The 18908-nt window shown below is 42.8% G+C and overlaps 1 protein-coding gene and 1 long non-coding RNA gene across 2 annotated transcripts in view; both read left to right on the forward strand.

The window, feature by feature from the left end:
• LOC111955617 (uncharacterized) overlaps positions 1 to 8149 on the forward strand; it is a 10613-nt gene extending 2464 nt beyond the window's left edge. The window contains exons 2-3 of the long non-coding RNA XR_002876143.2: positions 6621 to 6677; positions 8103 to 8149. This is a non-coding gene — a long non-coding RNA (uncharacterized lncRNA). The remainder of the gene's footprint in view (positions 1 to 6620; positions 6678 to 8102) is intronic.
• Positions 1 to 18908, forward strand: part of col16a1 (collagen, type XVI, alpha 1) — an 80903-nt gene that overhangs the window by 18451 nt on the left and 43544 nt on the right. Inside the window, 11 exon segments of the mRNA XM_070436397.1 lie at positions 10626 to 10688; positions 11383 to 11427; positions 11627 to 11731; positions 12073 to 12111; positions 12306 to 12350; positions 12448 to 12483; positions 12643 to 12765; positions 12945 to 12980; positions 16312 to 16473; positions 16600 to 16644; positions 16787 to 16822. Coding sequence (XP_070292498.1) covers positions 10626 to 10688; positions 11383 to 11427; positions 11627 to 11731; positions 12073 to 12111; positions 12306 to 12350; positions 12448 to 12483; positions 12643 to 12765; positions 12945 to 12980; positions 16312 to 16473; positions 16600 to 16644; positions 16787 to 16822 — 735 coding nt within the window.

Raw genomic sequence — 18908 nt, forward strand, 5'->3', positions numbered from 1 at the left:
AGAGAGATAAGCCCATCTCCTCGCTATCTCTCTCTCTTATCTCGCTTTACACCATATCCTCGCCTATCTCTCTACTCCTTCTCGCTTTCCCATCTCTCGCTATCTCTCTCTCCTTCTCCTTTACCACTCGTCGCTTAATCGTCTCTGCTTTCCCTTTAGCCCTCTCTCCTATCTCTCTCTCTTCTCCTTTACCGCCATCTCCCTTCTCTCCTCTACACCATCTCTCCTTCTCCTTTACCCCATCTTCTGCTGCTATCTGCTCTCCTTCTCCTTTACTCCATCTCTCTCTATCTCTCTTCCTTCTCCTTTACCCATCTCTCTCTATCTCTCCTCCTTCTCCTTTACGCCATCTCTCTCATATCTCTCTCTCCTTCTCCTTATACCCATTCCTCATATCTCTCTCCTTCTCTTTACCCCTCTTCTCTCTATCTCTCTCTCCTTCTCCTTTACCCCTCTCTCTCTATCTCTCTCTCCTTCCCTTTACCCCTCTTCTATCTCTCTCTCCTTCTCCTTTACCCCTCTCTCTATCTCTCTCTCCTTCTCCTTTACCCCTCTCTCTATCTCTATCTCTCTCCTGATCCTTTCCCCTCTTCTCTATCTCTCTCTCCTTCCTCCTTTACCCCTCTCTTCTCTATCTCTCTCGTCCTTCCCTTTACCCTCTCTCTCTATCTCTCTCTCCTTCTCCTTTACCCCTCTCTCTCTCTATCTCTCTCTCCTTCTCCTTTACCCCGTCTCCTCTATCTCTCTCTCCTTCTCCTTTACCTCTCTCTCTATTCTTCTCTCCTTCTCCTTTACCCCCTCTCTCTCTCTATCTCTCTCTCCTTCTCTTTACCCCTCTCCTCTCTCTATCTCTCTCTCCTTCTCCTTTACCCCTCTCTCTATCTCTCTCCTTCCTTTACCCCATTCTCTCTCTATCTCAGGGTTTATTAGTGATCTGTTTCACCCACTCCTCCTTACACCTCTTCTTTTCTCCTCCTCCATCTTGTTCTTTTTCCATGTAAAGATGCCCCACTTGGATAAGAGCATCTGGCTAATGACCCAGTATGTTCATTTCGATATGATTCTTCTTCATCCACTCCTCTGTTGTGCTGCTGATGCCAATGAAATGTAATGTTAGTGGCTAGCTTCAGTGGTGCACATGTACAGAATACAAATATGCATAAGAATCTCTGTTTAGCTGTTGGCAATCTTAAGAGCATCACATCACTAACCAATACGTCATCAAGAAGGTTACTTTGAAACAACGCGAAGAGCTGTTAAAAACAAATCAACTGGGAAGTAGGTCCCAGGACGCAACAGCGGGAGATTGAGACGGTGTGACACACCGTACACACCACCACACACAACACACACAACAGCTCCGCTACTGACAGCTGACAGTGGGTGATATACAAATCAATTCATTATAGCTGTATACCCCGGCCTCTGTGGGGATTTGCCTATTCATTTGGTCAATTCTCCAACAATGGCAGAGATTTCTGTTCAATATAATAGCATACAAAACTCCAGACACTTCATTATTGACTATTCCAGGTGTGCTTACTATGTCCTTACTAATCTCCCATGGCACAGTGTAATGTAGGGATATGCAACAACTGAATAATAATGAGAAAGATCATCTCTCTCTATTGGAAGCATTTCACCAGCTTATGAACCCACGCAGTTAGTAAGTGTGTGTGTGTGTGTGTGTGTGGTGTGTGCTTGGTGTGCTGTGTGTGTGTGTGTGTGTGGGGTGTGTGGTCGTGTTGGGTGTGTGGGTGTGTGGGGTGTGGTGTGGTGGGTGGTGGGTGGGTTGTGGTGGGTTGGGAAGAGTAGTGTTTTTTTTTTTTTTGGATGTGTGGTAGGTGGGAAAACATCAGGACTGGTTCGATGAAAACTCCGACATAGCATCTACATCCACCCTTCTTAACAGCACACACACGGTACATAAAGACACACTCAACAGCCCTACATCTGAGGCCCTCAAACAGCAATGGCAAGAGCAGCAGACGGAGGCACAGAATGCTCTACGACATCTACAAAGTGAGTGGTGGATCTCCAAAGCACAACAAATCCAATCTTGTGCGGACAGCTATGACATGCACAACGTTATGATACCCTGAAGACCACCCATGGCCTAAGAAGTTGCATTCTCTGTCCCCTCAGAAGTGCAGATGGGTCAACTCTCATAAAGGACCAAACTAAGATAGTCCAGAGGTGGGGTGAACACTTTGTAGCACTCTTAAATTAGCCGACCCAGTTGACTACTCAGGCCTGGAGGAGCTCCCAACGCTGACCACCATCCCGAGTCTTGATCTCCCACCAACCTTTTCTGAGGTCTGAGCCACCATCAGGTCACTGAAGAATAACAAATCTCCTGGACCTGACACCATCCCTGCTGAGATCCTAAAACAGGGGGGGGGGGCTATCTCTGTACCAGAGCAGTTCAGCAGTTCATCTCTGAGATATGGAGACAAGAGAGCATCCCCCATCAATGGAGGGATGCAAACATTGTTACCATATACAAAAACAAGGGGGACAAATCTGTCTGCGGCAACTGCAGGGGCAAATCCCTCCGTGCAGTTGCTGGCAAAGTCCTGGTGAAGTTCATGCTCCGGAGACTCATCGACACCATCACTGAAGACCTGCTACCGGAGTCCCAATGCMGCTTCAGAAAGAACAGACGCACGTTGGACATGATCTTCAGTGCACGCCAAAAGCAGGAAAAGTGCTGTGAACAGAAACAAGACCTATTCATGGCCTTTGTGGACTTCTCCAAAGCCTTTGACACAGTACACTGTGAACTGCTTTAGAAGGTCCTCCTGCAGTATGGCTGTCCTGGGAAATGTGTGAACATCCTGCGTGAGTTTCCTTGAAGGGATGGTGGCCAGGGTAACAATTGGCGGTCAGGAGTCTGAACCCTTTGGAGTTTGTGCTAGTGTGAGGCAAGGGTGTGTGCTTGCGCCGGTCCTATTCAATGACTTCCTCCGGTGTGTCACAACACTCCTGCACAAGGACATGGAATCAGAGAGTGAGGTGACCCTGGACTTCAGTTTGGACGGGAACCTCTTCAACATTAGGGGGCTCCAAGCTGCCACAAAGCTCAAATCTGAATGGGTACTTGAGCTCCAGTACGTGGATGATTGTGCTCTTGTGGCACATACCCCAGAAGCTCTACATGGCACAGCAGCTGTGAGAGCATAGAGCAGAATGGGGCTGTCTGTTAACATCCCAAAAACAGCAGTCCTACATCAGAKTCCTCATTGTCCATTGTACAACACTTTAAATATCTTGAAAGCATCCTCACAGAGGACTGCAACATCGACCAGGATATCAAGAATCGGGTCACTTTTTTGGTTACTACATGATTCCAGATGTGTTATTTCATAGTTTTGATGTCTTCACTATTATTCTACAATGTAGAAAATAGTCAAAATATAGAAAAACCCTTGAATGAGTAGGTGTGTCCAAACTTTTGACTGGTCCTGTACATGCTCCGGTGTCAACCGAGCCCGCACCAGCCCCAGCAGCACAGCTTTGGGGTGCGTACACCCCGCCCCTGCATCGCATGTTTCCTGGTCTTCCACATTGCCATTTTTGCCTGCGCCAACAGGTACTAGGCAGTCCCTTCGCCAGTTGGTTATGATTTCCTAGGGCCTCCAACATATAGGTCCAGAGTCAGCACCTACCCTAGGCCTGTACACCACCCATCCAGAAAAGAAAACCACCCTACCAGCCTGGAACAATAAAAAACAGATGCTGACTGTCACCTCCTCCCCACAGAACATACACCCCCTTCCCACTGATGGATCAAGGTGTGTGAGAGAGAGATGCTGGTAGGAAACAGTGACGTAGCAGTAGCCACCACGGTGATGGATCAAGGGTGTCGGAGAAGAGATGCGCGTAGGAACGGCAGTGACAGTGATTAGGGTGATAGGTAGGTAAGTGAAGCAGTACCGGCGGATGGATCATAAGGTGGAGCAGAGAGAAGAGAGAGAGATGCTCGTAGGACAGTGACTACTGCAGTAAGCGGACCGCCCGGTGATGGATCAAGGTGTGTGAGAGAGAGAGAGATGCTGGTAGGAAACAGTGAACTATGCAGTAGTACCACGGTGATGGATCAAGGTTGGAGAGGGAGAAGAGATGCTGGTAGAACAGTGACTATGCTTAGGCCACCGCGGTGATGGATCAGGCTGAGAGAGAAGAGAGAGAGAAGAGAGGATGCTGGTAGGAAACAGTGGACTATGCAGTAGGCACCGCGGTGCATGGATCGAATGGCTGAGAGAGAGAGAGAGAGAGAGAGACTGCTGGTAGGAAACAGTGACATGCAGTAGCACCAGGGCGGTGAGCTGAGCTAAAGGTGAGAGAGGAGAGAGAGAGAGAGAGAGAGAGAGAGAGAGAGAGAGAGAGAGAGAGAGAGAGAGAGAGAGAGAGATGCTGGTAGGAAACAGTGACTATGCAGTAGGCACACGGCGTGAGTGATTCAAGGGTGTGAGAGAGATGCTGGTAGGAACAGTGACTATGCAGTAGGCACCACGGTGATGGATCAAGGTGTGTGAGAGAAGATGCTGTAGGAAACAGTGACTATGCAGTAGACACGCATGTGATGGATCAAGGTGTTGTGAGAGAGATGCTGGTAGGAAACAGTGACTATGCAGTAGGCACCGCCGGTGATGGATCAAGGTGTGTGAGAGAGAGATGCTGGTAGGAAAACAGTGACTATGGCAGTAGCACCACGGTGATGGATCCAAGGTGTGTGAGAGAGAGGATGCTGGTAGGAAACAGTGACTATGCAGTAGGCACCCACAGGTGCATGGATCAAGGTGTGTGAGAGAGAGATGCTGGTAGGAAACAGTGACTATGCAGTAGGCACCACCGGTGATAGGATCAAGGTGTGGCACCGAGGGATGCTGTAGCAAACGAATGACCTGCCAGTAGCGCACCGCAGTGATTGGATCAAGGTGTGTGAGAGAGAGATGCTGGTAGGAAACAGTGACTATGCAGTAGGCACCACGGGTGCCAACCATTGATGGAGTTGCAGTTCCAACACACTGGGGAAAAACCTTCTCACTCCTCTTTTCTCCCTCCTTCTTTCTCTCCTTTAGCTCCCAGTCACACAATATCAATATATAAATGAACTGTGTGGTGTGAGGAGAGCTGGCTGGGCTGACACGCCTGGTGGTAGATGCTGTTTTAATTACCATACTTCCATTACAACAAAATTAACTTTTGCTATTTATTACACACACACACCAAACTGCAGTGAGAATCTCCAGCTGGCCTGCACTCTCCGGTGCCGTGGGGATTTTACACTATCTATTGATCTCTGTCTCCTGAGAGGGAGGTGTGTGTATGTGTGTATATAGCCTCTGTTTAATTATTTCTAACTACATGTGAGTAAGTGTGTGAGAGAGTGTGAGTGAAATGTTGGAGGCCCCCTCCCCTAACACCTGTCTGCATCTCTTCAGAGAATATTTAAATGGTGTAACAGTACCACTCTCTGGTCATTAGAGAAACTGCACCCTAATCATTACACTGGGTGTGAATGTGCTTGACTTGCTTTGACTACAACTGGCCTTTCTAGTTGGGCCAATGGTCCCAAATTGGTACTCTGTGCTCTGATTGGTTCATACTTCCTATACCCGCTGATTGATTCATCCTGCTTACTGTCTTCCTGATTAGTTTCCACCACATGGCATTTCTCTCTTCGACCTCATCAACAATACTACATCCAATCACAAATATAAGTATGATCTGTGACTACCTGAGGTTGGGAGCTGGCTCTCCATTTGACGTTTGCTTGCCTTTTGCATTGAATTTGGCCTCCACTGCTTTTAGTCTTCTTTCTCAGTGCTCATCACGGCATGCTGTCAAAAGCAACTTCATATAAACACAGCCTGACTCCGACGTTTTTTCAGTCACTTGGCTTTATCGACACAGTACATTACAAAAGGAATTTGGGCTTTTTTAGTTGCATCACTTTTCTCAAGTTAACGTAAGATGGAAGCTCTCATGTCTAGMGCCCTGTGTTTTGGTTAATCATGTCACATGACCTGGATTTTAACATTTAGTTAATGCTTTATCATCAAACTTTCCCATTTTTGTTTTAGGTCAGATGGTCCAGCACCATCCTCAGTCAATTGCTTTCATTTTTAGTCTAATTCTCATTTCTGGAAAAGGCTACAAATAAAAGTTCAAATCCAGGTCATGTGACATCATTAACCAAAACACAGGGCCCTACTCATGTCGCACTGGTATTCACATGAACGAAGACTTGAACTGAGGACCGAACACAACAGACACATCCCCATCACACCTTCCAAAACTGCTATAAAATGTTCTTCACTTGGAAAATAATACTTATTGGAATCTGAAACAGTAGATTGTCCTCAAGCAACCAGAAAAGTAAATTGAAATGAGAAGTAAAATACCTGTGGAATGAATTTCAATCGAAAACAATGAAATGGTTTTATTTGATACATAGGTAGGCAATGCTGTTCAGATATAAAGAAGCACAAATGTAAAAGTGCCCCGTATTTTCCCTCTGGCTGATTATGAGACAATTTAAAGTGGAGTAATATCCAGGCAATAATATACTTCTAGTATTATAMATGTGTTCATGTTTATTTTGTTTGTTTCAGTTGGCTTCAGTTGGACATGCTGGACAGCACGGAATGAAGGGGGAGAAGGGAGATCAGGTGAGATAGGAACACACACATACTGCAAATACACACTCAAACATGTACCCACACATCCATATGAAAATACTAAAAACACACAGACGTGGAGCAGCAGTGAGGATGTGGCCGTAGGAGTGTGTACTCAGACTAATCGTTGGGGAATGTGTGACATCATCACCTGTGTCGTCCAGACACGCTGAGACACACACGCACACACACATACACATTCACACATTCACACATACACACACATGCTCACCAATCACCCCACAAACACACACATATACATACACACACTGAATCTTATCAGCATCAGCATCACACACTGAGAGTTTCATAAATATTGTAATCACTGTCTCATTAGCAAAACTCTAATTATTTTAGCTTCACTTTCCAAATATACATTTTTAACTGCATTGATTTAGTGATTTATTGCCATACATACTAATCTCTCTCACTCTGTCTCTCTCACTCTCTGTCTCTCTCTCTGTGTCTCACTCTCTCACAKTCTTTCTCTCTCTGTCTCTCTCACTCTCTTTCTCTGTCTCTCTCTCTCACGCTGTCTCACTCTCTCTCTCTCTCTGTCTCTCTCTCTACCTCTCTCTCTCTGTCTGTCTCTGTCCCACCTCTCTTCTCTCTTCTTCTTCTCTCTCTTCTCTCTCTCGTCATCTCTCTTCTCTCTCTCTCTCACTCTCTCTCGTCTCTCTCTCTCTCCAATCGCTTGTCTCTCTCTTCTGTTCTCTCTCTCTGTCTCTCTTTCTCTGTCTCTCTGTCTCGTCACTCTCTCTCACTCTCTGTCTTTCTCTGTCTCTGTCTCTCTACCTCGCTCTCTGTCTCTTTCTTCTTCTCTCTCGCTCTTCTCCTCTGTCTCGTCTCTCTCTCTCTCTCTCTCTCTCTCTCTTCTCTCTCGCTCTCTCTCACTCTCTCTCTATCTCTCTCATCTCTCTAGGGTTCAGACTGCACGGAATCTGGATGGGTACAGAAGTGGCTTGTCCTGTTAAAAGACTGCATTAGCCCTCTGACCTTAGGCCAAAACTATAGCTCAGGGAGCCAACACAACTCTTCAGGTTACTCATTATGGAAGCTACTGCATTTGCACTGACATTCTTTGATGTAGCATATCTAGCCATGCAACAACAATCAAACTGTGGGTTCACCAACCTGAGATACATGGTTGGAACTCTGGATTGAACAGGATATTATTAAGTATAATGATGTTGCTTATTTTGAGAGTTTTCACGTGAGTTGTACAGCCAAGCATTGCTCTTCCTGTCTGTCTGTCTTGCTAGGGCAATACAACAGAAGTCTGAATCACTAAGTTAACTAATTGGCCTGTGGACTTGAATTACCTCACTTCCCCATCTTAGAACTACAAGATTACTGGAGTATAAAATAATTTGTGTGTGTGTGTTTGTTGTGTGTCTCATTTGTCTGTTTTCTCAGTGCAAAGAGGGACGCATTGGACAGAAGGGAGAAAGGCGAGTCTGTGAGTATTTCTTACTGGAGTTGTAACTATTTGTTGGGGTGTTCAGTTCAGTGTAGTGATAGAGTGGGGTACATTAAGGCAGAGTATTCATTTGCAGAGTCTTTAGCCTGTGTTTGTTGGTGTGTGTGTTGTGTGTGTGTGTGTGTGTGTGTGTGGTGTGTGTGTGGTGTGTGTGTGTGTGTGTGTGTGGTGTGTGTGTGTGTGTGTGTGTGTGTGTGTGTGTGTGTGTGTGTGTGTGTGTGTGTTTTGCGGGGGTGCAGGTTTGGGGCGACCGTTGGGACCGTGAGGCGATGTGTGTGTGGTTGATGTGTTATTTAGAGAGTTAGTAGAGATGAGTTGTCAATATTACTTGCTGCTCACAGTCTGCCTGGTCTCATTCTGTCCTCACTTCTCTCTCTCTATCAGGTGCTGGCCGCTAACTCGGGGAGAAGCTGTTCGGACACAAGTACGTCTGGTAAACAGCTGACTGTCTGTCGGTCTGTCTGACATTCTATATGCCTGTCTGTCTGTCTGACATTCTATATGCCTGTCTGTCTGTCTGACATTCTATATGCCTGTCTGTCTGTCTCACATTCTTATTTGCCTGTCTGTCTGTCTGACATTCTATATGCCTGTCTGTCTGACATTCTACATACAGTTCTGTCGTCTGTCTGTCTGCATGTCTGTGGTCTGTCTGTCTGACATTCTATATGCCTGTCTGTCTGTCTGACATTCTACATGTCTGTCTGTTCTGTCTGCATGTCTGTCTGTCTCTGTCTGTCATCTATATGCCTGTCTGTCTGTCTGTCCGACATTCTATACCTGTCTGTCTGTCCGACATTCTATATGGCTGTCTGTCTTGTCTTGACATTCTACATGTCTTGTCTGTCTGTCTGTCTGACATTCTATATGCATGTCTGTCTGTCTGTCTGTCTGACATTCTAAATGCCTGTCTCTGTCTGACCTTCTATATGCCTGTCTGTCTGTCTGACATTCTACATGTCTGTTCTGTCTGTCTGTCTGTCTGTCTGACATTCTATATGCCTGTCTGTCTATCTGATATTCTATAGCCTGTCTGTCTGTCTGTCTCTGACATTCTATATGCCTGTCTGTCTGTCTGACATTCTATATGCATGTCTGTCTGTCTGTCTGACATTATGTCTGTCTGTCTGTCTGTCTGACATTCTATATGCCTGTCTGTCTGTCTGTCTGCCTGTCTGACATTCTATATGCCTGTTTGTCTGTCTGACATTCTACATGTGTGTCTGTCTGCATGTCTGTCTTCTGTCTGTCTGTCTGAATGTCTATATGCCTGTCTGTCTGTCTGTCTGACATTCTATATGCCTGTCTGTCTGTCCGACATTCTATATGGCTGTCTGTCTGTTCTGACATTCTACATGTCTGTCTGTCTGTCTGTCTGACATTCTATATCATGTCTGTCTGTCTGTCTCGACCTTCTATATGCCTGTCTGTCTGTCTGACATTCTACATGTCTGTTCTGTCTGTCTGTCTGTCTGGACATTCTATATGCCTGTCTGTCTATCTGTATTCTATGATGCCTGTCTGTCTGTCTGTCTGTCTGTCTGACATTCTATATGCCTGTCTGTCTGTCTGACATTCTATATGCATGTCTGTCTGTTTGTCTGACATTCATGTCTGTCTGTCTGTCTGTCTGACATCTATATGCCTGTCTGTCTGTCTGTCTGCTGTCTGACATTCTATATGCCTGTCTGTCTGTCTAACATTCTATATGCCTGTCTGTCTGTCTGACATTCTATATGCCTGTCTTCTGTCTGACATTCTCATGCATGCTGTCTGTCTTCGTCTGTCTGTCTGTCTGTCTGTCTGAATTCTTATGCTGTCTGTCTGTCTGTCTGTCTGTCTGTCTGTCTGACATTCTGTATGCTGTCCGGTCTGTGCTGCATTCTTATGCCTGTCGTCTGTCTGACATTCTATATGCCTGTCTGTCTGTCTGAATTCTATATGCCTGTCTGTCTGTCTGTCTGTCTGTCCTGTCTGTTCTGTCTGTCTGTCTGTCTGTCTGTTGTCTGTCTGCCGTCTGTCTGTTGTCTGTCTGTCTGTCTGTGTCGTTGTCTGACCATTCTATTATACCTGTCTGTCTGTCTTGTCTGACATGCTGATCTGTCTGTATGTCTGTCTGTATGTCTGACATTCTATATTCCTGTCTGTCTGTCTGTCTGTCGTCTTGTCTGACTTCTATATTGCATGTCTTGTTTCTGTCTGACAGTTCTATCATGTCACTGCATCTGTCTGTCTGTGTCTGTCTGTCTGTTCTGTCTGTCTAGTCTGTCTGTCTGTCTGTCTGTCTGTCTGTCTGACATTCTATATGCCTGTCTGTCTGTCTCACATTCTATTTGCCTGTCTGTCTGTCTGTCTGTCTGCTGACATTTCTATATATCTGTCTGTCTGTCTGTCTGTCTTGTTATCCACAGTGACTTTTTTTTATTTCTTACTTTCTCCATCCCCCTTGTCTCTCTCAGGGAGATAAAGGACAGAAGGGAGATATTGGTCTCCAGGGACTATCTGGAACCCCAGGAAAGGATGTGAGTGGCAGCTTATCTCCTTCGCATCAGCACTATCATCACCATCATCATCATAACCTTCATCATTTAGAAAATGGTTTAAATATGTAGCCTCTTTCTGCATTCCACAATAGGGTTCCCATTATGTTGATAAGCTGAGTAGTTAGCAAACCGTAAACAGCACTTCCTATTTCACTTGAATAACCAGCATGTATCTGTCTTATAATTGGCAGGAACAGACGCACACACACTCATGCTTGAACACACACACACACACACACAAACACTCCCACACACTCCCACATACTCCTATCAGGCTAACAGAGGGTGTTCAGTCGAATTATACTGAATTACTATTTCAAGCCTAGACTGGTACTGATATCTATTCTGCTCTGCCCAGTGTGTCTCTGGGTGTAGTCTTCCTAATGCATGCTAGATTAGACTGGAGCAACAAAGCCAGCAGAATCAATTCTGCCTCATTGACTGTGTTCCTCTCACACTACCTGGCTGATTCAGGCTGACTTAAACCCTTTCATCTCACCCATTCAGCCCAACGTGGATACACATGGGAAGTTTAAAGTGTGACCATAAAGAGGAATTTCAGTGTGTGTTTGTGTTTGCATGTGTATGTGCTCTCAGGCTTCAATGTCCTTTAGGCAGAGGTTTTCATACTGTTTAATAAGAGCTAAGTGATGGTCTTTGTCTCTCMCTGCAGGGTCGGGCTGGATCCATCTGTGTGGTGGGACCCAAGGGACAGAAGGTACTCTTTCAACAGAGTAGCTTCTCTTTTTAAATGTAGTATTTAACAATGTGTACTTCCATTGTATGTACACTCTACCTTTCTATGTGTATGTAATGTAAACATGTTTTTAGTGGCCCTCGAATTCAAACTACCATTTTCTGTTTAATGCCACTTTGGCATCTATTTGAACTTTAACCTCTAGGAGCTTTTTTCCCAGGGTACCTCTGGAAAATTGGGGCCTGAAGGACTAGCAGGAGAACCGGGAAAACCCGGACTTCCAGGATTGCCAGGAATTGGAAAACCAGGCCTGCCAGGCCTGCCAGTGAGTAGTGTCTCCGCTCTGGAATTCTGTTCTATCTTTCCATCCTTAGGTTTGAGGTCAGTGTCGTGTTATAACAACTCTTCATCCTCCAGTTGTCAGATGCTTAATGCACTGGGCAAGTTGGGGCTGGGATGGCAAGCAAAGAGAGGCTTAATATGGACATCTTCGGGGAGATGCTGTGTGTGTTAACCTTGACTGAAGCCAAGAAGCATCTTCGAGGAGACACCGTTTGCGTCTGTTCTTGTATGGCTCTGGTAGACAGAGGAAGTGAGAGACAGTTACAGAGGGGGATATTTGCTTATCACTCCTTTTAATAGAGGTGTGTTTTGTTTTGTGGCTAGGGCACTCCTGGAGGACCTCCTGGATCGAAGGGAGACAAGGTAAAAAATATATCTGAATTAAATCCAATTAAAACTCTGCTTCAAAACTTCCAAGGCCACAGTTTGAACATTGAAGTACTGTATATAGATTATATTGTTTGATAAGACAACATCCCACAACAAGACTTCTGTACATTTCTGGAATGTTACAATGGTTGTTATGATTATGGTCCTGTTCCTCTCTTCCTGTCCAGGGTCATTCTGGGACACCAGGGAAAGATGGAGAACCAGGAGATCCTGTGAGTACAGGATGCATTCAGACCACTGTTTTGTGTAATTTGAAACCTCATCCTCACTATCATGCTCTACTAAAATGTATTGATGTTGTGTTGTCAGGGTCCTAGGGGTCCTGGTGGTGGTAAAGGAGATAAGGTGTGTTAACSCTCAGTGTCCTGGTTTGTGCGTTAGGGTTAGGGTAAGGAAGTATACTGCATGGGTTGTGGATGTGTTTGTCCATCTCTGTGTGTATCAGTGCCAATCCTGTGAGGTGTGTGTTGACATTGTGTGTCTCTTTGGTTTTGTCCCTCTCAGGGTGACCCATGTGAGGTGTGTCCCATCCTGTCTGCAGACCTGGGCAACACTGTGGCCCTCCACGGGAAGACGGGGCCCAAAGGAGAGCCTGGGGTCCCTGCGATAGGAGACCATGGCCTCCCGGTGAGATATGCAGCACCCTTAATGCTCATATAGCTATTTCATTTGATATAGTCATCAAGGAATTTGCTTTGTATGAGAAAATAATGTTAATTTACAGCTAGGAATGTTTAAAATCTCCTCTTCTCTCCCTCTCCTCTTCTCTTCTCCCGCTATCTCCTCTCCTCTTTTCTATTCATTAGGGTCTTCAAGGAGCAGATGGGAAGGCAGGAGAGAAGGTACAGAGTCCCACCTGTTAAATTATATCTCATGTTTCATTCATGTGCTGTGGGAATGGATTACATACAGTCACTAACTCACTTGTGTACACACATACAGATGCATACACACCAGCATACCAATGCACACAACTATAAATATGTATAGGCAAACACAAACTGGTCTGTTAGAGACACCACATTAGACTAACTGATCTGTTATGGACACCACATTACACTAACTGATCTGTTATGGACACCACATTACACTAACTGATCTGTTAGGGACACCACATTACACTAACTGATCTGTTAGGGACACCACATTAGACTAACTGATCTGTTAGAGACACCACATTACACTAACAGATCTGTTGTGGACACAACAGGATAATAACTGATCTGTTAGGGACACCACATTAGATATAGTTGATAACCTGATCTGTTAGCAACACCACATTAGATATGGTTGACTAACTGATCTGTTATGGACACCACATTCGATATTGTTGATTCACTGATCTGTTAGGGAGACCACATTAGATATAGTTGAATATCTGATCTGTTAGGGACACTACATTATATATAGTTGACTAACTGATGTGTTAGGGACACCACATTAGATATAGTTGTTAACCTGATCTGTTAGCAACACCACATTAGATATGGTTGAATAACTGATCTGTTTAGACACCTAATTAGATATAGTTGACTAACTGATCTGTTAGGGACACCACATTAGATATAGTTTAATAACTGATCTGTTAGGGACACCACATTAGATATTGTTGACTAAGGACTAGCTGATCTGTTAGGGACACTACATTAGATATAGTTTACTATCTGATCTGTTAGGGACACCACATCAGATATAGTTTACTATCTGATCTGTTAGGGACACCACATTAGATATAGTTTACTAACTGATCTGTTAGGGACACCACACTATATATATCTGAAAAAAMTATATGTTAGGGACACCACAATAGATATAGTTGAATAACCAATCTGTTAGGGACACCACATTAGATACAGTTGACWAACTGATCTGTTAGGGACACCACATTAGAAATAGCTGACTAACTGATCTGTTAGGGCCAGCACATTAGATATAGTCCACTAACTGATCTGTTAGGGCCACCACATTAGATATAGTCCACTAACTGATCTGTTCAGGACACCACATTAGATATAGTCCACTAACTGATCTGTTCAGGACACCACATAAGATATAGCTGAATAACTGATCTGTTAGGGCCACCACATCAGATATAGTTTACTAACTCATCTGTTAGGGACACCACATTAGATATAGTTGACTAACTGATCTGTTATGGACACCACATTAGATTAGATATAGTTGACTAACTAGTCTGTTAGGGACAGCACATTGGATATAGTTGACTAACTGATCTGTTTGGGACACCACATTAGATATAGTTGACTAACTGATCTGTTAGGGACACCACATTCGATATTGTTGTTTCACTGATCTGTTAGGGACACCACATTAGATATAGTTGAATATCTGATCTGTTAGGGACACCACATTATATATAGTTGAATATCTGATCTGTTAGGGACACTACATTATATATAGTTGAATATCTGATCTGTTAGGGACACTACATTATATATAGTTGANATTATATATAGTTGAATATCTGATCTGTTAGGGACACTACATTATATATAGTTGAATATCTGATCTGTTAGGGACACTACATTATATATAGTTGACTAACTGATGTGTTAGGGACACCACATTAGATATAGCTGATTTTCAGAAATTAATTAAAGGATGGTATTGAAAATATAGAACAAAATTGACATACTTTGAATGAAATTCAGAGGGTTTAATAATGACCTGTTTGGGTAAAAGTGCTTTACAAGCATTCAATTCAACAAGTCTTTGGCTGAACACAGTATTTATAGAAAAGGCTCTCCCTTCTTCATCAAGTGGGCTGGTTCATGAACACAAACATAAATCACAATTGGCTCCAATGTCTACAATGTTTACATTGACCATCTGTTTCTTTCCTTAAAAGGGGGGACATTGTGACACTGATGATCCCTCAGCTAACATCTGGGTTCATATAAAGTGTTCTTACATCCCAAAATAGTGATTGTTCACTTCGCTTAAGAATAAGTGCTGTAGAACATAGTGTACTACAGCCACGATGTGCAAATGTAATATTTGTATAACACATGATAACATACTACAGTGTACAGGTCCTCTTTGGTTCCATAGGATTGCCTGGCTTACTTCCAAGAGACTTGCATGTATGGGACATCCAAGACATTTATGTACAGGACATGAAGGCATGAACGGATGTAGATTAAACAAGACTATATATGGCCATATTCTACAGAGCTAACATTCTACAAGGGTGACATAATAGCTGATCCTACTATTCGGGTATATCCCTTCTTGACTAGCTGATCTGTTTGGACACCACATTTGGTACAGTTGACTAACTGATCTGTTAAGGACACCACATTAGATATAGTTGAATAACTGATATGTTAGGGACACCACATTAGATATAGTTGAATAACTGATCTGTTAGGGACACCATATTAGATATAGTTGACTAACTGATATGTTAGGGACACCACATTATAATAAGATGACTAACTGATCTGTTAGGGACACCACATTAGATATAGATGAATAACTGATATGTTAGGGACACCACATTAGATATATCTGAATAACTGAACTGTTAGGGACACCATATTAGATATAGTTGACTAACTGATCTGTTAGGGACACCACATTATATATATATGAATAGCTGATCTGTTAGGGACACCACATTAGATTTATCTGAATAACTGAACTGTTAGGGACACCATATTCGATATAGTTGAATAACTGATCTGTTAGGGACACCACATTATAATAAGCTGACTAACTGATCTGTTAGGGACACCACATTATATATAGTTGAATAACTGATATGTTAGGGACACCACATTATAATAAGCTGACTAACTGATCTGTTAGGGACACCACATTATATATAGTTGAATAACTGATCTGTTAGGGACACCACGTTAGATACAGTTGACTAACTGATCTGTTAGGGACACCACATTAGATATATCTGWCTAACTGATATGTTCGGAACACCACATTGGATATAGTTGAATAACTGATCTGTTAGGGACACCACAATAGATATATCTGACTAACTGATATGTTCGGAACACCACATTGGATATAGTTGAATAACTGATCTGTTAGGGACACCACATTAGACGCTATACCTCAAAGGAAACATGCCTATTAGTATGTGTTATCACTAACCTGTCTCCCTGTGATAATATGTGTCTGTATGCTTGGCAGGGAGAGGTGGGGTCGGATGGTGTCAAAGGGGAAAAGGGTGATGCATGTGCTGTGTGCCCCACCCTGAGTGAAATACCTGCTGCCAACCTTGTTGCCATGGAACAAATCCTGAAACACAAAGGAGAGAGAGGAAAACCTGGACTGGGACAGAAGGGAGAACAGGTTAGTGTGTGTTTTATTGGAATGGAATGTGTGTGTGTGCACGTGCGTGCGTGTTAGTGCGTGTATTCTGTGTTGTTCCAGGTTCTGTTTCTAACCTGGAAGTGATTTGTGTTAACTCTTGTTCAGGGGGAACCTGGAGTCAGTGGCCTGGCAGGGCTGAGAGGAGAGAAGGTTAGTGCTTAGTAGGGAACTCAATGGCTCAGGACGTTTGAGGTTACTTCGTACCAAAAATACATTTTATACATAAGATAAAAGACTGAACATTTAGTTTAAAAGCCAGTTCTGTTGACATTACATTTTCTCTTGTTTCCAGGGTAACACTGGTGGCAAAGGAGCTGACGGTAAAACGGTGAGAGTTTATGCATATGTTAAGAGACTCTTTATGGCATACTTTTTTCAACATTCTTTATATCCATAGTTGTTTTTTGGGGGCGGAGGGGTAGATCAGCTTTAATATTGCAGACATATTGTGGCTTCCATCAATGTAATTATCTGCATAATTTCCAATACCCCATATTTTGGGGGTAAATATACAGTACCAGTCAAAAGTTTGGACACATACTCATTCAAGGGTTTTTCTTTATTTTTACTATTTTCTACATTGTAGAATAACAGTGAAGACATCAAAACTATGAAATAACACATATGGAATCATTTAGTAACCAAAAAAGTGTTAAACAAATATATATTAAATATATTTATATTTGAGATTCTTCAAAGTAGCCACCCTTTGCCTTGATGACAYCTTTGCACACTCTTGGCATTCTCTCAACCAGCTTCATGAAGTAGTCACCTGGAATGAATATCAATTAATAGGTGTGCCTTCTTAAAAGTAAATTTGTGGAATTTCTTTCCTTGTGGATTCTCCATTCCTGAATCTGCGACCAAAAACAAGCTACAAAACACCAGTCTCAACGTCAACAGTGAAGAGGCGACTCCAGGATGCTGGCCTTCTAGACAGAGTTCCTCTGTCCAGTGTCTGTGTTCTTTTGCCCATCTTAATCTTTTATTTTTATTGGCCAGTCTGAGATATGGCTTTTTCTTTGCAACTCTGCCTAGAAGGCCAGCATCCATGTAGACTGACGCGTTTCAGAAGAAAGTTCTTTGTTTCTGGCCATTTTGAGCCTGTAATCGAACACACAAATGCTGACGCTCCAGATACTTAACTAGTCTGAAGAAGGCCAGTTTTATTGCTTATTTAATCAGAACAACAGTTTTCAGCTGTGCTAACATAATTGAAAAAGGGTTTTCTAATGATGAATTAGCCTTTTAAAATGATAAACTTGGATTAGCTAACAAAACGTGCCATTGGAACACAGGAGTGATGGTTGCTGATAATGGGCCTCTGTACGCCTATGTAGATATTCCATTAAATATCAGCCGTTTCCAGCTACAATAGTCATTTACAACATTAACAATGTCTACACTGTATTTCTGATCAATTTTATGTAATTTTAATGGACAAAAAAATTGCTTTTCTTTCAAAAACAAGGACATTTTTAAGTGACCCCAAACTTTTGAACAGCAGTGTAAGTATAACTTTTATATGACTGAAGCATTTAGTGAGAGGTCTATTGCTTTAATATGTAATCATTTCTGCCCTCTGAATTCATATTCATTATATAAATAGGCCCGTTTCATTTTGTCTGGCTTGCCGTTTCAAATAAAATGAAGTATTTTTTGCTCATAATTAATCAAATAAGTCGTTAGGTGTAGGCAAGGCCATAAGTAAATAGGTAAACTGGGATATGACTAAAGAGTTAATCAGGGTGATTTTTCCACAAATAGACAGGTATTTTCCTTTCCACAGAAGCAAGATCTTAACAATTTTTGCTTTCTATAAAAATGTATTGTAGTGAGTTCATTTCTTTCTTTCGGGATATGAATACCAAGTATGTCCACCTCCCCTTCAGACCATTTTATTGGTAAACTACACGGTAATGTAAAAGTTTTTTTTTTTAAATGGTGATCCAATCCGAAATATAGTACACTTATCATCGTTTGGTTGTAGTCCAGAGAGGTTAGAAAAAGTATCTAGATCATCTTTGAGGCTGTGGAGGGATTCAAATTTTTGGTTTAAAATAAATAATTAATCATCAGCGTACAATGACACCTTTGTTTTTAACCCCTGGATTTCTAGGCCCGTGAGAGTATTGTTGGATCTGATTTTATGATCAAATACTTTCCTCAGGGTTATTACAGATGCAAAAATGAGTTCAGTTGGCTGTTGTAGGTTCTCTTTGGTTCTCTTTGGAGACAAAGTGATGAAATGCACTGTAACTACAATGCCTTACGGAAGTATTTACACCCCTTGATTTTTTTGTGTTACAAAGTGGGATTCAAATTGATTTAATTGTKATTTTTTGTCAATGATGTACACAAAATAATCTGTAATGTCAAATTAGAAGACAAATTCTAACATTTGTAAAATGCAC

Source organism: Salvelinus sp. IW2-2015, linkage group LG31 (assembly GCF_002910315.2).
Source record: "Salvelinus sp. IW2-2015 linkage group LG31, ASM291031v2, whole genome shotgun sequence".
Taxonomy (NCBI): domain Eukaryota; kingdom Metazoa; phylum Chordata; class Actinopteri; order Salmoniformes; family Salmonidae; genus Salvelinus; species Salvelinus sp. IW2-2015.